We start from the raw sequence: 27,778 nt of genomic DNA, 5'->3' as shown, positions 1-27,778 counted from the left end.
AAACACTAATGTTAGTATTTTTTCGAGCGAAGTCGGCAAAGGTTAGTTACAAAATAAACACACTGTCTTGTTGACTAATAAACTTTTATTTACAAGATAAGGTACAAGAGCAAATTATGGCATAATTTTAACTGGAACTTGGATGCCGTTTTTTACAACTTCGCTATTTTGTTTGAGCAAATGAGCTTGCAAGTCAACTGGTGATGAGTGATCGTCGCCCATAAGTTTTAAGGGTGATTTAGTGGTGTGTAGCGAATTTTTAAGAACGGTTACATTGAAACGTATTAGTATGTTATAGAGATGTGGCCTGGCTACGAAGTTAAGAGATACATAGTGTAGTTTAGAGAGCGAAGTAGCTGAGTTTGCTACCTTCGAACTCAAGGTAGTGAATTCAAATCTGGCCGATTCGAAATAACTTTGAGTTGGTTTATATTTGTGACTAATTTTCTGGTGATGGTTATACCGATAACAAGCGAAATTAATCCAATAGATGATGGTTTATGGTTTGTCGAAATGCGGCCATATCAAGTGTTGTGTTCACTATAACGCTAAAGATGATATCACCTGTCTAGCCCATCTGGGGTTAGACGTGAAAGTACATTTTTACTACCAATTGCTGTCTTAGTCAAAGATTTTCCAAAGTGACTAAAGAAGAATTAAATATTATCTTCTCATGAAGATTTATTATTTGGTGTTACATTTCATCACCGCGCACTCTTATCTTTTAACACCAACCGCTGCATTTGATGCTAGTGAAGTTTTTCCTAAGTCACAAAAAAAATCCCTTCAAATGAAGGTTTCATTATTTGCGTTTCACATTTCATCACTGCGCACTCTTATCTTTTAACACCAACCGCTGTATTTGATGCTAGTGAAGTTATTTCTAAGTCACAAAAAAAATCTCTTCCCATGAAGGTTTCATTATTTGCGTTTCTGATTTTATCACCGCGCACTCTTATCTTTTAACACCAACCGCTGTATTTGATGCTAGTGAAGTTATTTCTAAGTCACAAAAAAAATCTCTTCCCATGAAGTTTTCATTATTTGCGTTTCTGATTTCATCACCGCGCACTCTTATTTTTTAACACCAGTTGCTGTCTTTGAGGCTGGTGAGGAATTTCCCAAAGTCACAAAAAAATAAGCTCTGCTCATGAAGGTTTCAGTATTTGTTATTATCTCGAAGTGCTACTGCGCACTCTAATTTCCGAAGTCACAAAGAAAAATTAAAATTGGTCCTCTCAGGAAGATTTTATTATTTGCTGTTACATTTTGAAGCCACCGCGCATTCTTACCACGAATTGAGTTACCAGAATAGCAGTAAATTCTGTAGCAACCGCAACGGAGAAGACTTACACAGCGCCCTCTGTCGCGGGCAGTTATACCTCTTCACGCACATGGCGAATTTTCTATCGCACTCGCACAACTTGGCTGCGCACCCGTTGATGAACTGATGCTGTGTGTTGTAGTTCTCTAGAGCGCAGAGTGGCTTACCTTTGTAGCACTTCCAGTAGTACGGCTGGAAGTAAACTGTGAAGACTGGGCAGTGGATGTTCTCGTAGCATTCGTCGTGCATTTTGCAACACCTGTTAATGAAGACGAAGGTAGTAAATTTTTGAAAATAAGCATATCGTCCGATAGGAAGCGGTGACTGTAGCTGTCCATATCGAGGAATTTCATTGCGTTATCTCTCCTATCAGACTGTAACACAGCTTGGATGGCAGGCTGCAAACTTTAGTAGACATTTATTATCAGAATTTCATGTATATATTTATTTAATTATACTTGTTATTAATTAATAAAAACTAATTATATGGAAAATAGTAATCGACTTATACAAAAGCCGGTCTTAAGTAAGCAAATAATTTCTTCCAGGCTGTCTTTGGGTGGATCGAGATAGTAAAGATAAGAAAAGGGTAAGTGGTACACATAATAAACATATATATATAAACACTAAATACTTAGGAGCCCATATAGATTTGCTTATAATGAAGAACCATGAGTTAAAAGCACTATAAGAAATGAAAGGAAAAAAAAATGGGATTTGACTGAAACTTTGAAGCTGACAAGTGATATAGATATAGTATTGTAATATGTTTACCTATATATGGAAGTAATTCGAAGACTTCCAATGCTGAACTTACCTTAGTTTAGCATTGGAAATCTTCGTACAAAATCATTTGTATCGGTAAGTGCCTTTGGCGAAAGATGAATCTATTTAGAGTAAAAAAAAATTAAAAATTTTATATTCACGCTAGATCCTAATCAGATAAGGTAGAGTAAATTAATTATCACTATACTTCATTCGTCCCTTTACTTCTTCGTCTATAATTATAATTATCACAAAGAACTTCTGTTATAAAATTACTTATTTGTGTTTGACCGTATATGCTATTAAAGTATTCAAATTGTGTGAATGTGTAGAGTCGCCTACAGTTTTAACAGGCGACATCTAAATTTAGTCGTTTTATTTAGTACCCATACCAAATAATTATTTGTCTGACGTTTCCAAATATATCGTGTATAATTTTAGGTCAAACATTAGAAATTCCTCCTTTGTTAACATTAGTTGTAATTAATATACTTACAAATGTATTTAAGTGCAATAAAGAATGTTTATAAAAAAAACAATTTTAAACAAAAAAAAACAAGTTTATTTCGATATTCAATCTAGTTGTTGAGTATTCAGCTGCAACATAACGGTCTCGATGGTCTAGCAGATTTCCACACCGCCTTACTTCCGATAATCGCGGGTTCGATACCTCGAACGGTATAAACGTTTGTATTCATAAGTATGATAGTTTGTATCGCTCTGGGTAATTTTTATGTACCTATTCATTATTGTTACCAATTCTTAGAATAAAATTTCAACACCAACAATAAAAACACTGATATATAAAAAAATAATAGCAACTGCAAAATAATGTTATAGTTTCCAGAATATGTACTAATTTTTGTAGTGTCCTGGGCACTAGTAGATCTAATACATAATCGCAAGTTGTAAAATTTTTAAATTCACGCGCCTCTTAACAGCTATTTTTCAATACGCATAATTTTATTAAAATACATTTATTAAAAAATATGATTATTTTAATTACTTGAATTTCATTTCACCTGTTTTCGTTACATATTATTTTGCACAAACATTTGTATCACAATGATTGTTTGTATCTCCATTATAATATGTATGTATTTACTGTTTTTAACACAAGCTGAACTTTCCTTGTTTTCCAACTTCACATCATGGTCTTTTTATTTGAACTGTCCTTGTTTTCCAACTTCACATCATGGTTTTTTTTTTTGGGTTTAGCAACTCTACTTAACAGTAACACTGTTATAATATGTTTTAGAATATTACTAAAAATATATTACATGAATATATTGCATGTATCGATAGAATTGTTTGGTCTCCTTGACCCCAACAGGTCACAGTAGCAAACGTAATAGGTGTAACCGTTCTAAGGCGGAGCCGCGCAAAAACTAGAGATACAAATACTCGCTGTTCAAATAAACTTAATTCTTATTAGCACTTGACGGCCTCGATGGACTACCAGTTTACTTACCGCCGTTTCTGATGGTCGCGGGTTCGATTCCTCGTCGATACAAACATTTGCATTTATGGGAATGATCTGGCTGTTTTCTTTGTATTTACAAAAAAATGTATACACGTATTTCAATCAGTTGTTAAGACCCATAACATAGGCAAAGAATCGAACCTGCGACCATTAGAAGTAGAGTGGTGTGGCAATCCGTGGTCACAAGATGACGTGATGACTGTTCATGTATTTGGATTTGCACAGTTACCACTTATCATCACATAGGGCGTCAGCGTATTAACCATATAAAAAAAATATAATGTCTACCTATCAATACCATCGGTGGGTCTCCCAGATCCGAGCAGGCCACAGTAGCATCCGTACCCCTTATAGGACAGGGGCTCGCAGCCAGTAGAGCAATAGATCATATTGTAAAGATGTAACAGCCCGCGTTTACCTCGATTTTCGCGTCTCCCACTATTCGAGCGTGGGTTTACATATCTGTAAAAGAAATAAGACCACAGCGTAAATTTACCCTTAAATTTAGGTGTAAGCGCCTTTATATAAATTAATATGTTATCTATATACTAATATTATAAAGCTAAAGAGTTTGTTTGTTTGTTTGAACGCGCTAATCTCAGGAACTATTGGTTCAAATTGAAAAATTATTTTAGTGTTGGATAGTCCATTTGTCGAGGAAGACTCTAAGCTATATAATATTACGCTACAACCAATAGAAGCGAAGTATCACTGAAAAATGTTGTCAGTGAAAAACGGGAATATTTTGTATTTGAGGGCTAAAATATCCCCTATTTTGTATTTGAAGGCTTCCGTTGCGTGCGCTGCGTAAACGATTAAGTTACCCCACGTTAACGAAATCGAGGGCACAGCTAGTACTTAAATATAGGTACCTAGCAAAATTTGGACATGTCTTTATTTAAGCAAATCGTCTTACTTCCGATAGTCGCGAGTTCGATTCCTCGCAAGGTGCATACATTTGTATTCATGAGTATAAGTGTTTATATCGGTTTGGGTGTTTTCTATGTGTTTTTACAAAAAAATCTAAGTATTTATATCAGTTGTCTAATACCGATAACACAAGCTCTCTGTCTGTTAAAGATTGTCCCACACGAAATAAAGATAACTAATATATTAAAGAATGAACCTACCTAATACCTTTCACAAAATCTTCCTCTGGCACTGAATATCTAAAGGGATCTCGAGCAAATCCCACCAACAGTTGACTTTGTCTCCACTCCTCTCTGTTCTTCTCTTCAGCTTCATTATCTTCTCTGCCCAGCTCATTGTCATTCAATTCTTCTACGTTTCTATATCCTATTTGGTTATTAAAACTACGTAAAGGTATAGTATATGGCCTCGGTTTATGATGAAGCTGTGGGTAGTTCGTATTATTGTATATTCTATCGTAGCTGAGTTCCCTCGACCAATCTGTAAGAAATTTTTTATTAATACAGATATGTTGAATGGTTTTATTAGAAGACTTTTAAATAAAGACATACATACGTACAAACTAACGGGCTCATTTAATAGATTCTGGAAAATGAGAACTTTAAGGAAATCGTCACAAGAAAGTGCAATGAGTTCCAGTTGAAAAAGAAGCAGACACTCGAGAATCTTAACTACCATATAGCAATTTTAAGTAGCTATGATGTGGTCGAGTGGCGGCGTGGTGGGCCGGGTCATTGGGCTCCCTAAAATATGGTCGAGCGCAGTGATGGCTGGCTCATCCGTCATACTCGTAAACGGGTGCTGCTTGTAGAGACTGGTCTGCTCTTATCACTACGACGGTTTAATCTTACTGTGTATTTATATTTGACCCTAATAAATTAGTGCTAGTTGGTGGTTTGTATTCACACGTTCCGACTTGTAAATGTAAACTTCCTTGTAAGTTTATTGTTATTTAAAAGAGCAACACATTTTTTCTTGCTCGTTCTTCTTGTGATGAGACAGCTTCCCGAATGGGCGGTAGATTAAAAAAAAATGTTATGATTATTCAATTTAAAAAAAGTTAAAATTGAAAAGTTCTTTAATCTTAAGATTTTCTATTATTTTCTAACACAACTTTACAAAACAACCAAATGTTTCCTTACTGATTTTGGAGATTTAATATGTCACAATAATAATAATAAGACTGGACAATTCACACATATTATACATCATACATAGGGATTATTATTATATTATACATACAAATCAATTAATATTATAATATAATAATAATATAATATAATAATTATAAATAAATATTATATGTTATTATCTAATAGGTTGTTGATAGTATATATTGCTATTATCTAATAGGGGTTGATAGGGTGAAACTTTATGGCTGTATGTATTTTTTAATGCCAAATAATAAAAAAATAAAAAAATTGTCGAAAAATGAATAAATTTTTTTTTGCCGTGACCCTTAAATGAGGTATAAAAATTTGTTATAAACCTAGATCTACATATAAAATCTCATCAAAGTCTAAGTCATATAAACTCAAAACCTGTGACACGAGAATTTTATATATTAGAATGCTTTACCTAAATGTATATGCATGTTATATTTTATGAACTACGTGACATAATAAAGGAAACATAAGATCATATCGCATGCTGTGCATTCCATCGTGTACCATGGGAACGTGCGTTAGGCTGTTTCACCATGTCACAGTATATTCTAACGCCTGTGTACATCTCGATTCAGTTCCTCAGGATAAAGTTTACGCCTTCGAACAATGTAATTTCAATTTTTAATATGTAACCTAACTTGAAATTATAATTATTTATGTGCCAACACTTGTAATATTTCTGTCAACACTCGAGACCTTTCCACTAGTTTATTTCTCCAGATAACATAGATTTAAGTTCATTGTAAAGCCAGTCCACTTTATTAATACGTCATATTACGCATATTGCACACTATAAAATAAATTTATTAATGTAGTTCAATTATTACACTACCTACATACTACCGTAAACATATAAATTATGTAGCGACACCTCATCACAAGATATATAACGCTACAGTGGTGAGGTCATAACCATCGCGCTACATTTAGATAGATAAGAATTTTTATTTGTATCGTAGTACACATGTACAGACTTTATTACAAATAGTACACAATATGGATTATATCAACTAATGCAATACAATATTAGTGAAACTGAATATATGTGCCAAGGCATTAAAAATGGCTCATAGTTCAGTGTGGAGAATCAAGTCATCATCAAGAATGTTTAAAAAACCCCGAACGAAACAATAGAAAATCTTTACATAGTATGAAACAAAGTCACTTCCGCTGTCTGTTCGCTTAGATCTTTTAAACTACGCAATGGATTTTAATGTAGTTTTTAGTAGTATATAGTGATTCAAGAGGAAGGTTTATATGTATAATACATGTACACCCGTGCGAAACTGGGGTAGCTAGAAATAATAAAAGAAATTGAAATTTTAGAGTACCAGATTTTAAATACTGAAATACTATAATGCAATTAGAGATATATAAATAGGTATGAATATGTATATAAAAATAGTAATATAAAAAATAAAAAATATGTAAAATTGTAAGCAAAATTAAAACAACTAGGATGCCACTGCGCTTTTTGTTGCTACAATAAGTGTGTTTTTAAGTATTTTTTAAATGTATATTAAGATGTAACAGTTCTGACGGGTGGTGGAAATTTACATACAATGGCTATATTGCAGTTTTAACTGAGCTCGCAACTACGAACCTGTGGTATTCGTAACAACTATAGTTTTGTTCGTAAACAAATTTGAATAGAAAACACAAAATTTTTAGTCATGCTTACTTTAAATAAAATTAACGAAAACCGCACCCAAATCGGTTAAGCTGACAAGATAGCGTGTATAAACAGACACAAAAAATATAAAAAACATTGCTATGTGTATTATTTTTATAGATGATAATGGAATCGTGCAACGGTTTACGCTGGCAGGGCAACAGTGGAGGATAATAAGATGAGTATGAGATCAGGTCAGTTAGCCCATCGTGGTAAATTCAACATGAATTTATCACGATGGTTTCCAGGGGGAACCACATGAAGGTCAACCTGATACGGTACATTGATAGCAATGTGGTTATTAGTTCACATTACTACCAGTCCACTTCACCTCCCTTGTTATGTGTATAATGTTGTTATACATAACAAGCATAAAGCTACCCTACAATAGTTATCTCAAATATTTTCCACGTACAAACAACCAGTTACATTTTGCACATGTACCAATAAATATATATTTTCGGTTGACTGTATTCATAACTACAACGTCGGTAATAAAGTATACAGTATATATTTAGTGGTATACGGTTACCAAGCCTAAGGATATCTGAAAAACTAGAGGTGAAATGTGCGCGTTCTTGGAAAATTCCATTCCAGAAAACCTCGGCAGGTAGTTTATTCCATAATTTGCCACTTATGTATTCTGTACTAATTGTACTATTGTATGTACCGAGATATAATTGAGTATTATTCAAATATGTGTATACATAATGTACATTATGTAGATTTGTTCGTGTAATTAATTGCGTGTTGTTGTTTTTATACGAACTTGACCCGATACACTACAGTGTATCAAAATACTGTATTTTTTGCTTTGAATCATTATTAGATCTGTCATTAATACTATACAATTATATTGTATACATTATTTTATTAATATTACAAACGCGAAAGTTTGTGAGTAAGGGTGGATGTTTGTTATTTTTTCACGCAAAAACTACTAAACAGATTTTGATGAAATTTTACAATAATATAGCTCATACATTATAATAACTTATAGGCTATAATTTAAAAACATATTTTGTAAATTGGTCAAGTAAATGTGCTGCAGACGAAGTTGCGTGGGCCAGCTAGTAAATAATAAAGGAGCAGGACATTGTCGCCAATATACGGACCAGGAGTAACCTGATATTGAGGGTGACGAAGTAGGAGTTGAGTCACAACGCGAATTTTAAGGCGTCTCTGATCCGGGTCCCAACAACATGCTTCCCACCTCCATCAAGGGGGACTACTGTCTGAAGAAGGTGGTGTATCAGCGCTACCGTGGCAGATTGCTTTGACTATAGAGATGAATTATATTTATATTATTATTACATAATATGTATGTTAGTCTATAAGGTAAATACCTTAATATAAATATATTATGGACTATTAGTACCCTCAACTAAATATTAAAAATTATATTACAGAATAATGTATTAATTATTTATTAACATTTATTAATTATTTGTTATAATTTTGTAAGTTTCCCGCTATTATTTCCGCTAACTTCTGATATATGAGCAAGTACATTTATAAATAAGTATTATTATTTAGTCGAAATTGTACTCGTCTGTATGTATTTAAATAGAAGAGACAAAGTCGGGGATGCTTTGAAGCCGAAGAAAAGGCCACTCACGTAATCTTGGATTGCGCAGCAGTGGCCACACAACACTCGGAACGGTGAGGTCGATCCGCGAAGCCTGTGAAGACACCAGCAGTCTTCTGCGCTTCTGGAAGGAGCTTGGCTGGCTACGTTAGTAGCCTCGGCTCTACACGCACAACGGTCCAAATGAGAGACTAATTGCGGAAAATGGAGTCCATATTACATTACATAAGAGTCAAAGTATAAATATTGCTCTTTAAGAAAACATTGGTACATTCATGTGGTCCGTCCAGAAGGATCCATATTAATTAGTTTATTTGTTAGTGTGACTCACTTGTTCCGCGTAAAATTTACAAGACCCTGATCTGACCTGCTGTCTTGTATGGTTCAGAGTGCTGGCCCGTAAAGGCGATGGATGAAAGACGACTACATGCAACTGAAATGCGAATGTTAAGATGGATGTGTGGTGTGACGAGAATGGATAAGATGAAGAATGAATACAATAGAGGAAGTAGGAAAATGGCGGCGGTCTCGGTGTTGAAGAGTAATCTTCTGTCGTTGATTAAAATAATTCCATAGGAAGGTGTTACATCATCATCATCAGCCCTGCAGTCTACTGCTGGACATAGGCCACCCCCAAGGCACACCACTGGGGACGATCTTCAGCCCTTCTCAACCGCAACTCTACGTATGTCGTCGCTCCACCTAGCTGCGGGGCGTCCTACACTACGTTTGGCAATTTGCGGTCTTCACTCTAGAACACGCCTACTCCAGCGAGCATCGGTTCTGCGACAGATATGACCAGCCAACTGCCACTTGAACTTACAGATGGGAAGAGCTATGTCGGTGATCTTAGTTCTCTGGCGAATTATTTCGTTTCGGATTTTATTCCTCAGAGAAACTCCAAGCATAGCTCTTTCCATAGCTCGTTGAGCCACTTTGAGTTGGTGGACCAGTCGTATCGTCAGTGTCCACGTTTCGGCACCGTATGTCATAACAGGTGTTACATATGAACCCCAAATAAATGAGATAAGGACGCAGCAGCTGATGATGATGATGTTAATGAAATACATATATAGTCAGTTTATTCAATCTTGACCTATGTATAAATGATAAATTAAAGAAGTGTTCGAAAGGGTAAAAAAACGAAAAATGAACCACGAACAACTTTTCCAAAGAAAAGCAAAGTGTGAACTTTAAAATAATAATGGAAACCTTCTTAGAAACTACGCGGATACAAGATCAATTTATTAGCACGAAAAGTTTTTATTGAGATATTTACAAAGAAAATAAATTTGGTGAATCTATAGTATAAATAATCAGTTTCTTTACTTCAGGCTTTTGGTTTGTTTTTTGGTTGTTTTTATTCTCTGAATTATTAGTACTAATAATTCTCTGAATATCCCAGTTTAATAATAATAAATATCTTAGAGTCCTAACTCTAAGAAATTAGTTCCAAAATAAGCAGTGCTTGTATTATGGGTAAATAATATATATCTATATAAATAAAAATTAAATTCGTTAGTTTCACTAAAAATGGCTGAACCAATTTGGTTAATATTAGTCTTGATTTATTCGGAAGTCCAGGGAAGATTTAAACGGTGATAAAATATGAAGAAATTGCATGTAAAATATTAAAAACAACTCTTTCATAATTCAAAATCCTATAGGGTGTGCTCAGAAATTTATTACATATTCATTATCTTCAAAAAACATAAATATATATATATATATATAATACATAGAAAACACCCAGACCGATACAAACAATTATACTCATGAATTAAACCATACAAGTAATCGAACCCATGATCGTCGGAAGTAAGGCTGTGTATAATTATGTTGAAAACCAACGTTTTGTATTTCTGAGCAGACAATTAACTGAGTTATGTACTAGTTGCTTCTTTGCATTAGTTAGGTACAATAATATATAAGGAAAATGTTTTTTCACTAATTAATATTTCTGATAAATGTGTTTTTTTATTATTTTATCATTTAAAATATGATATTATACGTGTATCTTAATAGATACATCATTACATTACTATGTAAATAAAGTTATTATCTATCTTTCTAAGTGTATGCTAAATTTCTTTTAGGACATAATCTTCAAAAGATTAAGTTGTAAAAGCCTGAAAACCAGAAAATGTTTTTTTTAATAAAATACTATTAGATTATTTAATTTAAAAGTATCATCAAATTTCAAATTTAAAAGTCCGCTTAAAACATTTGTTTGTGTGATTTTATCTATGGTTTGTATACCATAGATAAAATCAGCTATTTTGTCATGCACTAGATACTCTACGCTGGAACAATATCATAGACTAATAGAATAGCCGTGATTGTTGTGGTCACAGATAACGTATATAGGCACTTGTTACGCGTATGAATGGGACAAAATCAACCAGCTGTGAAAATCAATGGGTTAATCTCACTCATGATTTAGTGGTATTTTAATTAGGTAATAATAAATGTAGATAATCATAATAGAAAAAATAATAAATCATATCTAATAAATCTAAAATAATCATATCTAATTTAACTAGCTACCCCGCCCAGGCTTCGTACGTGTGTACTTGTAATTTATTTATTTAAGATAAGGTACTCACCACACTTACAGATATACCAAAGCGTGTAGTGAGCCAATAATATAACATAATATAATAATGTAATTACATAAAAAACAACAAACAACACTCAATAAACTTATTAATATTGTCGTGAAAAATATCGACCTCTGGCTGCTCCGAAACCAAGCTATTGAGCAGCGAGATAGCTTGATAAGTAGGAGCAAACTGGGCAGTGCATGTGCGAACATGTGGTGCCGATAGTTAGTAAGTCTTCATCCTGAATCATTGTATCTAATGCTAAAAACTGTATTAAAATTTGTTGTGTAGTTTAAAAGATTTAAGCGAACCGACAGCAGAAGCGTCTACGTTTTGTACTATGTACAGATAAATAAGAAAAAATATAAATTATACTGATTTTATAAATGGGAAAGTTATATATAAAAATGTATCTTAGTATTTATATCAGTTGTCTAGTACTCACAACACAAGCTCTGTTTACCTTGGTACTAGATGGCGGTGTGTGAATAACCTAGGTTATTATCGTAGTCTCATAAAAAGCAGACGAAGTTGAGGGAAACAACTCGTGAAGTGTAATGGTTAGAGAGCGTTGTCGTACTATCGTGATTTACATAGAATATTACACGTTCGAATCTGGCTGACCATAAAACAAAATAAGTGTTTCAATTTATATTTCTCACTAACTCTACAGTGATGCAAATGCCGATAACAAACCGAAATGATCCTAATGACCATGAAAAGCCTCACGTAAAAATAAATTCTGAAGCTAAGAAACACCTACATAGTAGAATTATGAAGTTTTTCCCGCCGGTTGCATTGGTACGTAGGTACAAAATTATATGATATCACATATCTAATTACACTGGTTTCAAATTAAGGCATTCAACTTAATTATAAGAGCGAAATAAAATCACTACTATAAATTGAGCTATTTAAAATCAAGCCACTCTTGTGTTTGCTCAGTCTAAGTGCATCGTGTATCTATTCAGAGGCAGTATCGTATATTTCTTTTTAGTTATTTTATGAAATTAAAACTTTATGTATCTGTAGCTTAAATAAGACCACGAGATTTATAAGGAACTAGCTATTTTCTGCGTCTATGCCTGCTTTTTTAAAATAACATCCTATCATCTATACATCTATACATATAAATAACATTGGAGTGTCTGTTTGTAATATTGAAATAACCGTTTGTTACTACTTGTATATGAATATAAATACGGTACTTGTACCAAAATATTTTTTTACTATTTTTGTCTGTCTGTCTGTCTGTCTGTTTGTTCTAGCTTATCTCTGAAATGGTTGTACCCATATTGTCGGGACATTTATTGGTAGGTAGCTGATGTAATAAGGTAACTTAGGCCACTTTTATTTTAGAAAAATAAATAATATTCCACAAGGGCGAAGTCGCGGGTACAGCTAGTATAATATAAACATGGTAATGTTCAATTTCATATAAAAAATATAAAACTGTAATTTTTATTGACTATTAAAATAATTTTAGGTGTCATATAATTTTTATTTATTGACATAAAGTAATCATTGATTTATTAACTTTCTTTTTTTATCTTACTAACTGACTCGGCGTCCCGTATATAAGTATTAAAAAATATTAAAAAATAAAGAATCGACTGTTAGGCGTTACGAAGTTCGCCGGCTCATCATAGTCATATAATGTAAACATATACTTATATCATTCTAGGTATTCCGGCAAACATTGTTTTGCCATATAAATTAATAACACTATAAAAAAATAGGGGTGGTCATAGAAGGGTGAAAATTTAGGGTTGACACATAATAAAAAAAAATATATAGAAATAGAAAGAAATAGAAATAGAAAATCATTTATTCAAATAAACTTACATTGAAGCACTTTTGAATAGTCATAACATTTTTTTTTTAATCTACCGCTCATTCGGAATGCTGTCTTTTGTGTGTTGCTCTTTTAAATAATTTATTCTTACTTACAATTTAAGTTTAAGTCTGATTAAAAATAATAAAATAGAAAAAACATTCAATATACAACAACTGGTTAAACAATTTATAAGAGAAAGTAAGTCATAGTGATTAGATTCCATTAATGAGCTTTCATATTTTTTATCTACAAGTCTGGACATTTTAGTGAGCATGACTACTTAAAACACTAGACCACGTTATAGTTACTCACAATTGCCATCTGATGGTTATATTATTCACATTTCAAAAATAAGAATGCATGTCGGCAATCAATACAAAAACCGTTATATTTCTAAAATAATTGAATCAAGAAAGTGAGATAAACAAATTATAACGTTGTATGCTAATAAACTAATTATTTACTTGATATGTTGTCGTCTATGAATTCGTCTATAAAAATTTTGTCATTAATATAAACATATTCATCTACTGAATATGCAATATTTTATAAAAATCGGTCAAGCCATTCTGCCTTCAGAGGAACTAGGTAACTCATTGTAACACGAGAATTTTATAAATAAGAAAATATACATAACCAATATCCATTCCTCGTGATATGATTAATCTTCAAGTAAAAATAATAATGATTCCGTAATTTTGTTCATAGTAAGTACCTTCGTGCTGATTAAGATTTTGACCAGTCGTATCAACTTTTATTGTGCTGTACTTAATCCTATTAAGAGATGAATTACCGAAAATCTTCCCTTTCAACTATATCAATGTAATTACCATTTATCTACCTCTATCTATTTTATCTTTTTGTAAGATATAATTGACTATCTATCTTTAATTATAACGTGTAATTAGTATTTTGATGAATATGTACTTAACGTCACGCTTTCTGCAAAAAAAGTAATATTCGTAACATTATTATTCTTAGGTACTTGTAACTATTGTATTTGCGGCTATTTCTTATTATATTGTAACATTAATATATAATTTGATGGCCTCGGTGGTATAGCGGTTTAACACACCGCCATACTTCCTATGGTCGCGGGTTCGATTCCTTGCACGACACTAACATATTTATTCATGAGTACGATGTTTGTATCCGCGTATAGTAGCCCACGGTTTCACCCGCGTGAAATTTGTAGCCATTCTGAGAAAAGTTATTCTGATGAATAAGCTATATAAAAATATTTCTATGTATATGTATCAGTTATTTAGTACCCATAACATAAGCTAATCTTAAAGATATCCGCAGTTGGCATTACGGACGATTGCAAAGTTCCCGTGACGACAGAGTCCTGGTTGTGAGGAATGCCGGGAAATTTTAGCGGGTAAGAATACTACTGCATCTGCCCGTACTCCTTCAAAAAACCGGGCTCTTGTTGCAACATTATATCCGGGATATCGAATATCCCGTTGTAAAAAAGGGTTAAAAATAACTTAATATATTTATTTCTATGTATGTTTAATTCTTTCGTTAAAAAAATCGCGTGACAAGCACGAATACGAAATGATAACCTTCTTTTCGCAGTCTATTAATACCACTTCAATTTTCAATGATTATTATATATATAAAAGACTATCTGACCCGCTCAACTTCGTCTGCGTTTAATTACCTTACCTTTTCCAATATTTTTTATTAGAGCTCCGCTCTTCTTGATCGTAGCGTAATGTTACATAACTTAAAATCTTCCTCGACAAATGGACTCTCCATCACAAAAAGAATTTTTCAATTCGATCTAGTAGTTCCTGAAATTAGCGCGTTCAAACAAACAAACTCTTTGTAATATTGGTTTAGATAGGTATTCAATAGCACGAGTGAACTCAAATGTATAATTGGCGTCATACCATCACGGTGTATCGTGACCCATTGTCATTATATGTTGACCCAATCTTTGGTACTAGTATGATGACTGTCATCATACAGTTCATCATTTGCCAACGTACTTTAATTATGTGTTATCCAATAATTTGAATTCAATTTCTACATTAATGAATATTTCACTGAAATATATACTGTGTTTGTAAATTAATAACTAGTGACTCATCCTGGTGCTCATAACTTCGTGACTAATATTGACATACTATATAACCTACATATATTCGTCAGTGCCGTGACCATAGAGACAATTTGTATTTATATTTTATTATTATTTCTTATGTATGTAAGGTATTTATAATATGGGCCATTAGCCTGAATTAAATAAATAAAAAAAATATGGCAATAATGTAATGTAATGTTCCGGAGTTGACTTCCCTTATATTGAAATCCTACTTTATTTCATCTCTATACTAGACTTCCAAGCGTCTTGTTTAGAAACTTTCTTAGAAAACTAGACAAATCCTAGTTTTGTAGTGTTCTGGGTTTTAAAATATTAAAAATAAATAGAAAAATATAATTTATTACAATTTGTAAAAAATATGATTATCGTGGGTAGTTCAGGTTTTTCCAATTTCAAATCTTGTTTTTTTATATTTAAGGCTGACAACCTACTCTCTACAATATTATTCGGTATAGGTATATTGTATTATAGGCCATTTCCTCCTTCATTTTGTGACTTGAAAATGACGATACTTCCATACAATATTTTATATTCCGTTTCAACCTTTTACAACCCTTTTTCGCATTAAAAACTAGCCCATGTCCTTTCTCAGGATTTAGACTTTTTGATCTAGATTTGTGTACCATTTTTATCTGTTCAGTAGTTATGACCTGAAAGTGCGACAGACAGTTAGATAGATAGACAGAGAGAGACAGAGAGGGACAGCGTTACTTTCACAATATTAGTAAGGAAGGAAGGATAAATAATAGAATTGCCTGCCGGGATACACTTTTATTATATTGCGTGGGTATTGCAGTCACATTTGTGTTTCCGGAGAACTCACTCTTCCTCGTCACACTTCTTCTCTTCTCTCAATATATGGCAGTGAAATTACAGGGTATGACATTTTAGTCGTCGGGAATGGCAACATATAAGGTGTACAACGAACATAACATGATGACGTGATGTACATGTATATAGGCGACGGTTTTCACTGAACAGTACGTAGGCAGTTTGCTATTTCAATTACATAGAAAAAATAAGGCCGAGGTGCACACGCGTTTATCTTATATCTTGGTAAAAAAACATCTATCTTGTTTAGACACATAAATACAAATATCAGTCCCAATAACGTATTTGAATTGACACGAGTCAGGCGTTACGGGTTGCATACTCATCGCATGCCAAAGGATTTGTCAATTGGCCTTTATTTTGGTGATTTGCGATTTTCGTATCACCTTGACATGACGTTTATAGCTCAATATAAATACATATAATGTCAAGGCATCTTAGAATGTTTTTTTTAATGTTAACATTAGTTAGGAATGGTCTATGGAGGTCTACCGTAGGGGAAAGGGGCGACATGAGACGAACGTTCACATAGCAAGAAGATGGTAATAATGCTGTAACGTATTGGTGGACCGTATGGGTGTTTAAATTATGACAAAAAGATATATTAAGGAATAATTGAAATATATAAAAAAAACATAATATAAAAAGAACTGTTCAAAAATTAAATAAAATAAAAATATTAAAATAGTTGTCGGCCGGTCGCCAACAGATGTAATTAAATAAGTGGTATTTTTTTTGGACTACTCTAATGCGTTGGCCGTAGCTGGCCTTTACAACTGTAAAGGCCAGCTCAATGGTTGAGAAGGTGCAAGCATTAGGAAATGAAGCACATCTATCGTTCTCAAGTATTTACTTTTGTTTAATTGAGGTTGAAATCAAAACCATTATATAATTTATATTCCGTTTCTTCCATCCATTTCGTTTAAACTGGACGCTAGAAGAACTGGTAAGAATGGCCATTGATCAAATATATATACAGCCTCATTTGGCATATATTGTTGCATAATTACTGCTATATGTAAGGTACGTATTGTTTATATATACCTATATACGTACACCAATTTTAAGGTCAGTTATAATTATATTAAATCGTGTGACACGAACGATCGTAAACATTAAGCAGGTCAAGATTTTGAGTAGATAATTATTGAATGCAAATCTGAAATTATTACTGTACAATGCATACAGTGATGCAGTTCAATTTAACTTAATATTCTTTCATTGATGTACATTACTACTTAATAAAGTAAGTAAATTATAATTAGAAAAAATATGGTTAAATATTAATAATAATTAACCATATTTCTTCTAATTATAAATTACATTATTTATTAATATTTTTTATTATTATATTAATATTTAACCATATTTTTTCTAATTATAATTTACATTAGCAAATGATCACTACAATAAACAATCAGTTTAAAATTGAACATAATTAATTGTAATCTAAATATGCAGAACTAAAAGAAGAAAACAATAATAAATATCTGTAAGTTTTAATAATTAATAAAAATAATATCTCAGACGACTCATACAGCGCCAACTAGACACAAGGTAAGCTGAACTTGTGTTATGGATATTAGACAACATATAAATAATTTTTTTTTTGAGAAAACATACATAATATACATACAGAATACCCAGACTGATACAAAATACCATACTCATGAATACAAATCGAAACGAGGAATAGAACCCGTGATCATAGGAAACACTAGTAAGGCGTGTGTTAAACCGCTAGACTACTAAGGACGTCACTGATTGATACTGCCCATCTAAGAACAACACTAAAATGGAATCTAAGTAACATTGCAACGTGTAATGTTGAAATGCTGTACAAAATAACAGTTATTGCACCTTTTCATACAAAAATAGTTTTTTTTCTATAATGGATAAGAGCTTCTTAGACAGTTTGTTCACTTATATCTTTTAAATTACGCAATGGATTTTAATGCAGTTTTCTGCAATAGATAGAGAAATTCAAGGGGAAGGTTTATAAGTATAATACATGTGTGTTATAGCACAGAACAAAGCGAGAAGTTCTAAGATTTGTAAAGCATCCGTGCTAGGCCGTAACGGGTCGTCAGTTGTATATAAACATTATTTCATTGCAAGCGACACCGACCTAAAGTAAACTTTGCAATATATTGATTAATCCTTGCCACATTTTTACTAATCTATATTCCATAACACCTTTCATATTACACGAGCAATTCGTTAATAGTAAACATCTGTAGCAATCAACACTACATGTGGCAAGCTTTGGCATTTTAGAGAAGGTCTAAAACTGCCGCTCTACATTGAATAATTCGCTCATTATAATGTATTCTTCCGTTCATATTGCGCTCTCTCAATTCGAGAGGCCTATAGGAATTGCAGGGTTGTACAGAGAATTTGAGTCAAGCACAGAGACATAAGTAAGACTACTAAAAACTGTGCAGTCAGGATAAGTACCTTGTGTGGGACTGCGTATAGGGCGCTGGGATCGGTGCAGCCAACGATGGTGGTAATTAAAGGCGCAATATGTAAAGATAACAGTACCTATATTATAAAAATATATGTCGTAACAAACTATATAAGAAAGCAAGAGCAATAGAAGGAAAAGGAATAATAACAAAACCATAGCAACCAATATAAAATATAAATATTTAAAAATAAGGAATTGTCGTACCAGCCAGGGGCCCGAATATAAGGAGTCCTGTACATACCGTTATACTACTTATAACAGGATTTTGTATATTATAGGCCAACAAAGTAGCTATTTGTCTTTTAAAAAAATGTGATAATGACAAAGTATATTTAGTCAATGCAAATATTTTTGCAAATCTATTTGTATCAAAACAATGGAAATTCCTTTTATTTTAACAGTTCATGTTTTATATAAGCATGTTAAGTCTAAATATATAGTTATTTCTATTAATGGATAATAATTTTGTACAAAGAAAACTCTAATAAGTGATGTTTCAAAGAGAGAATATAAGAGTTGTAACATATGTACACGCATTGTGTGTTATTTATATTTATACTTTGAAGATGCAAAAACAACTTATGTATGTATTTATATAAAGACTTTAATCGCTTGATTGTTTACAAAAAGTATTAGAAACATTATATGTACTATCAATTAAAATAGCATGCTTCTTTAATTTGTTTCAATACAATATTGATTAATTTGCATTGTCATTCTTATTGCCTAAGATTATAAAGTTGACAATTTGTTAAGACGTAATTGGCGGATATACTTCAATTTGATACTCTTATATATTTCAATTTGATACTCTTTCCCGCCAAATCAATTTGAAAATGGAACACTTAATATTTTTAAATCTGTATGATTCTCAACAGAACAAGATGAATAACTAATATAATAAAGTTGACAATGACTTTATTAAGACATTATTGGCGAATTTCTATATCAATTTTATGCCACCAAAAACTCTTTTCCGTCAAAATTTTGAAAATGGAATTATAGATATTAATATTTTTTATTCTATTCTCAACAGAGTTGCTAAGATGAAATTAGTGGAAATGTTTACCGTTTCAATTCGGTGGCCAGTTACATAAGAGAAAGTGTGCAATGTCGACCAAAGCCGTAGTACTTTAATAACACGGAGATTATTTTCGATATGACCGGTTGACCGACTGCGAAAGTAAAACATGGTCAATGTTTTTAATAAATACGTAATATGCATTTATAAGAAAAATCGATAGTTACAAATAAAATATACCCTATCTTTCTAAGATTTTTTTAAATTTTAAGCTTGTATCCAATTGATTATAAAATTAAAATACCTTATATTTAAACTTTGTAATCCATTGGAAATAAGCCTAAATTAGATGGAACTGTTAATTCATTTTTTTTTAATTCTTCGTAAAGAAACAGTCTAAAGTTATAGTCTGACAAATGATTTAATAATTATATGAAAAAAATAACTATTCACTTCCATGAAATTTATAGTCTATGTATTATTCTGACGCAGAAGCTATATTATTGTAAAGTATCATAAAATCCTTTCAGTAGTTTTTGTGTGAAAGAGTAACAAATAATCATTCATCCAACTATCCATCCATAATTTACGTCCAAAAAGTTTTATAAACGCTAGCTAATAAGTTAAAACCTATGCCAACTTATTACTGAATTCATAATTATCAAGTAAAGTAGCAGTGAATGATTAGGTTTTTAATAGTGGTGTTGTCATAGGCCAAAATAAGGAACATCGTAGACATATATCTAAAAAAGTTAATCGATTAATTATATGACAAATATGTTTTGGATAGAAATGCGATGATACAGCAAAATTAGCTTTCAATAGGTCAAGGAGTCAAGGTGTACGGTGCGTCAGTTCTAATGAAGGGCTCATGGTAATGGAGCATTAGTATTTATCCACTTTTAACGCAAAAGAATAGACTACCGTGCTAAACTTAACGGTGACTTCATATGACTCGGCTCATTTATTTGGAATGGTAAAATAATAATAATGATCTTTCAGGACAATTCACACAGCGCCATCTAGTCTCAAGCTAAACAGAACTTGTGTTATTGTTACTAGATAACTGATATAATATATACATACATATATTTTGTAAACACATATTTAATATATATATATAGAAAACATCCAGACCAATACAAACAACCATAATCATGAATACAAATGTTTGTACTATGCTAGGAATCGAACCCGCGACCATCCATCGTAAAGCGGTGTGTTAAACCGCTATAGCACCGAGGTCGTTAAATAGCTGATTACAGCATGTGGTTTTTAAGAAGGGTATATTAAGGTTCCTTATTTTTTATAAAAAAATAAGAAACCTTAATATACCCTTAAAAAAAATAAGGTTGCTTAAGGGTCAGCAATGCGCACGTGACACTCCTGGTGCTTCAGAGGTCTATAAGCTACTGCAACTATTTAGCATCAGATGGGCCATTTGCTTGATTGCCATCTTCGTTATATAAAAAAAAATTGCGACTATGTTTATAATTACTATATTTTAAGCACTCAGTGGTCTAGCGTACACCATCTTAATTCCGCGATGGTCACGATTACGATTCCTCGCAAGAAACAAACATTTGTATTCACGAGTATTATTTTTTTATATTGGTCTGGGTGTTTTCTATGTATATTATGTATGTATTTACAAAAAAAATATTTAAGTAGTTATATCAGTTGTCTAGTACCTATAATTCAAGCTCTGCTTAGCCTAGATCTAGTCTAGGCTAGGCACTGTGTGCATTATCCAAGGTTATTGTTATAATATTAGCTGTACCCGCGATTTCGTCCGCGTGGAATTTAACAATAAAGTTAGAGAACTTTTCTAAAATAAAAATAGCCTAAGTTACTCCTTATTACATCAGCTATCTGCCAATGTAAGTCCCCTCAAAATCGCAGCCATTTCAGAGATTTGTCGGTACAAACAGACAGACAGAAAAATTGGAAAAACAGGTAATTTTGGTTTATGTAATATGCATTTAGTAAAAAACGGTTATTTCAATATTATACAACAGACACCTCATTTTTATTTATATGTATAGATTATGTTTTTATCGAACTATTCTAATGCTGTTGACTACAGCTGGACTTTACAACTTCATCGAATGAAAATTTGGGTGAGTGTAGATACTTCGTAATCACGGAAAGACTTACAGAGCGGCTGAAGGCCAACACCTGTCAGATGGAATGCGATAATATTATTATATTTCATATATGATTTGTTTCCGTGACTTCAGTTATAATTGGATATTATTTGTTTTGATTTATTAATTTTTTAAATTAATCTAAAGGCTAAAATATTCTGCTGAAATTATTTTAGTAATTTTCTTATGAGCACTTGAATAAATCAATTGAAATGTTTTCATTGAATTTCTGGGTTCAATTATTTTATTAATAACTAGCTGTGCCCGCGGTTTCACCAGCATGAATATAGCCTATGTACAAGCTATAGAAATACTGTAAAGTTGCATCAAAATCCGCTCAGTAATTTTTGCGTGAAAGCGTAACAAACATCCATCCATACTCACAAACTTTCGCGTTTATAATATTAATGATAAGATAAGATGTTATTTAAAAAAATGTCTAAATTAATGTAAATTATTAAATAATCTATATATGTATCTGATACTTATATATTTCTTCACATATAATATACATATATTTAAATTAGTTTTTTATTCATAACTATACCTGCAACTTTGTCCGCGTGGAATTTAACTTTATTTTTCTAAAATAAAAGTAGCCTAAGATACTCCTTATTACATCAGCTACCTGCCAATAAAAGTCTCGTCAAAATCGGTCTAACCATTTCAGAGATTAGCTGGGACAAACAGACCGACAGACAGACAGAATTGTAAATAGTGGTTTTGTGGTGTTTGTGCCGTATTTATATTCATATGCTTGTAGTAAAAAACGGTTCTTTCAATATTACAAACAGACACTCCAATTTTATTTATATGTATAGATGTATAGATTAGTTTTTAACCTTCATATACATAATAGGGATGTGAGGTGCTGCATAAAAAACCGATTTGTTTTGTAATCATATTAACCGATTAAATTAATATTAATTTTTTATTGAATGATCTGTGCATAATTGATTTATTTTACACTGCCCTAATTTTTAAGCCTCTTGGCACAGATCAAGATGTTCTGGTATTTTTTATTTATGTCACAACTTGATTTATTAAATCAACAAAATTTAAAAAAACGTTATTATTTTTTATTATTAATTAAGCGATTTATTCAGTCAATATTAATTTAATAAATTTCTTTACCTGCCGTTCAGGAAGTTTTGTTTAAACGTTATAAAAACAGATCCGGTTTAACGACAATCACCGTTTAGGTTAATCGAGGTGACATACCGAGCTTGTTGCTCTTCTGGTAACTATTATACATTGTCGTTAAGTAAATGTAACCTTCTAAATCTTATATGGACATTGCAGTGTCGTTATATGCGTCTAGTTTTTAGTAATGTGGATTGTAATATTAACTATTACATGCGGTTGCGTTTGCTCTTTTGAAGTAACGATAACCTGTAATCGTAATAGTGTCTATATATTAGTGAAAAATATAGATACTACAAATATTACGGTTATTATAATACATTCTGGTAACTATAATGCATCGTCGTTAAGTAAATGTAACCTTCTAAATCTTATATGACACGCGACTTCGTTTGCTCTTTTGAAGTAACGATAATCTATAACCGTAATATTTATAGTATCTATATATTAGTGATAAATATAGATAGTATAAATATTACAGTTAATACTACAGTCTGGTAACTATAATACATTGTCGTTGAGTAAATGTAACCTTCTAAATCTTATATGGACATTGCAGTGTCATTATATACGTCTAGTTTTTAGTAATGTGCATTGTAATATTAACTTTTGCACGCGGTTCTGTCTGCTTTTTTGAGATAATATATCTATACCTTTACCGCACTTTATCATTACATCAAATTTAATGAAGATTTGTATTATCACTGAAGGTTGTTTTAGCTTAGCGCAAAATTTATTTTTAATTTATTTTATATTTTCCATATGTGTGCTATTATATGCTATTATTTTAAAGGTCTAGAAATAATAATAATAAATGGATATTATTATTATTTCTAGACCTTTAATATTGTTTGACTTATTTATACACATGTATAAATAAGTCAAACAATATTTGGTATATATATGTATTGTTATTGCTTACTTCAATTTATTGGTAATCATCATCATCATCACCATCTCAGCCCGGAAGACGAATCCACTGCAAAATTTATTTATAATATTGTTCTTTATTTACTTTCTAAATGTAGTATATAATAATTTAATTATTTTTGTATTAACATTCTAGCGTCAACTACTTACTTTATTTTCATATTCTTTCCAAACGTGAAAATACATAATTAGTTGTATATTTTTTATACGTAATTGGTAAACTTTAAAAATTAAAAAAATATTTTTATTCATGTAGGTTATTACAGAGTCTTATGATATGTCAAATCTATCGGCAGTTCGGAATGATTTCGAGATGAGAAGAACTGACAAGAAACTCGACTCGTATTATTTTCAAATAAATGTTGTACATGTTGTAATAATACAGAATTTGGGAGAACAGAATGATCACCAGCATGTCCTATTGCAAAAGCAAATAGTCTAATCAGTGTTCGTAACCCGAATAGACAAGTCCTCACAACTATCTTTATATTTACTTCAAAATGATTTTGTTTGCTTGTATTACAATTATTTAAATTAAAAACTGAAATAATCAAATCGATTGAAACAATCAACAAACCGAGCAGGTAAAATAAATATCAGGATAACCAATTGTGGTAAAATAAAGCTGCTTACTAACAATAGGTACCACTAAAGTGTTCGTTAACATATAAAAACGTCAAACGATAGTATATAATCGCACTGTTACGAACAATCGCATCGGAAACACGTTGTGTAATCGAGTTAATGTAGCATCGATTATCTAAGCCGGCGTTCCGTGCTGTGCAACTAACCTATTCAAGATGGGGATCGTTTGTTAGTAATGAGTAGACAGAGGTAGACTTTACACAAAGTGGTCTGTCTGGGTAACTCTGACTCATCAATTTGGGAGGATTTTTAATAATGTAGACTAAAAACTTCATTGTTAGCAATGTACCAACATTGTGCTAACAATGAGGAACGACGAGGAAATCAACCTGGAAATCATCGTGATAAATTCATAGTTAATCACGATGGGCTAACTGACCTGACCTCATGCTCAGTGTATCATCCTCCACTAGTGCCCATCCAGCGTAGACTGTTAGCGCAGGCTGGTGGACCATTCCATTATTATCCTTAAGAAAAAAGGACTCATCAATTTCAGCCATTGAGTTTTAAATAATTTCAAATAAAAATATTTTTTATTCACGTAGGTCTTTTACAGACTCTTATGATATTTCAAATCTACCGTTAGTTCGGAGTGTTTTCGATCCAAGAAGAATAGAACAGATATTCAGATTTTATTCGTTTCAAATGAGCTTGTATTTTTACAAAAATACAAATCCACTTTTAAACATGTTTTAACATGTGAATGTAGTGATCACCAGCATATGTATTTTTGTATGAAAGAAATAATTTAGTCAGTAGTAGTAACCTGAACAGACCAGTTCCCACGAGCAGCACCTGTTCACGTATATAACAAATAAGCCAGCCATCATTACACTGAATCATATTAGAGCGAGCACATTCACTCGGCCCACCACGCTGCCACTAGTTAGAACTACATATGTAGCAAACATATTGTTCCAGCTTGCTATGTAAGATAGTAGTTGCAGTCATTACGGGGTATAGAGCCATTACATCGTAGTCCTCTGGAATAGCAACTCATGAGAACTATCACAGGCATCACGGGATAGCGTAATGTCTGTGGTGCTGTTCATGTATGAAGGCCACTGCTGACACCTATTCTCAGATGTCTGCTTGAGTGCCATTCAAGTTACATAAAACAATGTGGACTGCTTACTACTATTCTTTTTATATCATGTAATCAGTCTTCCAGACTATAAACAGATTACGGACTACTACTACTAGTAATATACCTTATTAGCAGGGTGCCGCTTTGAAACCAATGAAGTACAATCCTTGTCAATTCGACATTCAAATTGTCGTTATAGTATTATTCCTAATTTTAAAGTCCGAGTACCCATTTCGAGCTCTTTTATAAAGAAAAAAAAAATAACATAAGGCAAATGCACCTAAAATTTGAGATCAATGACATGTTTTAATAGTTTTTGAAATATAGCGCAATGTTACACGAAGGGCAAAGTCGCAAGATAGTCACATATATTACGCCATAAAATAAATATATCACTTAGATCCGATGTTTTCCATTTTTTATTGTTTATGTGTGAAAACCTAAATATAACTAAAATAAAATAAACTAAATTGTTTCCTTTGTCCCAGTCAGCCCTTGATAACAAAATTGATATTAGATGACCTTTATTTAAATAATACATTGAATATAAGGTCAATTATATATCTATAAGATTTTCTCACTGATTATTAAGATTTTATTACGTGTGAATATAATAAAAATATTACTTCTTTAACACTACGTTACATAACAAACTAGATTTAAATCGTGAGAAAAATAACATGGAATCATGTATGCAAACTTTACTAATTTCAAAAAGAATCATAAAGATCGGATCAGAGTTTGACTTTCATGAAGTTGTAACAAACAATAATTTGGATTTAAGTGGTATTTGTGATTTCTCTCTTTTAAGAGAACTGGTTTTCATACAACATAACAAAATATATAGATATAGATAGATAATCTCACGCTATATTCGCAGTGTTATTTTTTTCTGGCACATATAAGCACCTGCCGCACCAGGGGAATCATGATGAATGAATAATGGTAATAACCTGCTCATTATAATCGACCGGTCCTTATGACATTTAAGTTTTGGCTCTATATCTTTTAGGTCTTTGCCTTTCATTATTGTAAACCAGATGAAGGTAATGTAATGCACTTTAAGTATACTAGCACAGAGCTATTAACACTACGTTTTATAAGAGCTGGTACCGCTCTAATAAGATAGAGAGATATATCGAATCTATGTAACAACACATAATGCTTCTAAAAAAGAAAACTTTGCACAGTTACTCAAGTAGTTTTGTTTTTATTGTGACGGAGTGACAAAATGCAGATAAAACTTTCGAAATTTATATAAAGAATTGTACTATGTAGCACTAAAAATATTGTTACATAAATTTATACAATAACTACTTTGTGCCTAGTGAAGTGACCCTACATAATAGGGTAAATGTAAGCTTTTAAGATACTCATATCTAGTTATTCGAATGGTGCCTAATTCGACACAAACTGGGGTCTAATTATTAATTCAATAGGTACTTACTCAAAGTTTCTATATGTTTTTGTTTTAAGCTCACATGAAATGTTAAATGGACCAGTAAAAATCTAAGCATGTATTAAAGTACATTATTTATTAACATTCTGAGTTAGTAAATAATAGATTTGTTTATTCCTAATGGAAAAGATTAAAGAATATCCTAGCTTAGTCTTTGTCTATTACTATAAATTATTTTGAGATTATTTTTTCCACAAAATAATTTGAGTAAGAATTATTGTTACTAATACGTTGTTTACTTAATTTCTTACCTGAATCACAGACAACTGATGGCACAAAACATACTATAAGACCCGCATAAATGGTCTCTAGATATGTTAATTTCTTTCCTCTCCTCATTAGATTAGATATTTTTCTATTCACATTTTCACAAATAGTTTTTTTGCACTCCATTTTTAAAATGTCAATCCAGGTAAAGTTTTTATTTCATATTACATTTTGAAAAGCAATTTAATTTAAATAACATATTAAATTATCTTATTTAATAGAAACATTTTACGAATACTTTAAACTGTAACACAGATTATGTTAAAAATGGCGGCGTTAAAAAGCGCGGGAAGACGC

At 31.9% G+C, this 27,778-nt stretch overlaps 1 protein-coding gene across 1 annotated transcript; it reads right to left on the bottom strand.

Moving 5' to 3' along the window:
• Positions 1-85: 85 nt before the first annotated feature.
• LOC131848689 (uncharacterized) lies at positions 86-27,778 on the bottom strand. The gene is made up of 4 exons (XM_059198616.1): positions 27,466-27,778; positions 4,703-4,982; positions 3,861-4,034; positions 86-1,583 (listed from the first exon to the last, which is right to left on the bottom strand). Exons 1-4 carry the CDS (start codon positions 27,605-27,607, stop codon positions 1,304-1,306), a joined length of 876 nt encoding a protein of 291 aa, XP_059054599.1. The 5' UTR covers positions 27,608-27,778; the 3' UTR covers positions 86-1,303.

The sequence above is a fragment of the Achroia grisella genome, unplaced genomic scaffold (genome assembly GCF_030625045.1).
Source record: "Achroia grisella isolate CSIRO2021 unplaced genomic scaffold, CSIRO_AGI_Agris_v1 utg567, whole genome shotgun sequence".
Classification (NCBI taxonomy): Eukaryota; Metazoa; Arthropoda; class Insecta; order Lepidoptera; family Pyralidae; genus Achroia; species Achroia grisella.
The sequence above is the reverse complement of the archived record's forward strand: the minus strand, read 5'-3'. Positions and strand labels throughout refer to the sequence as shown.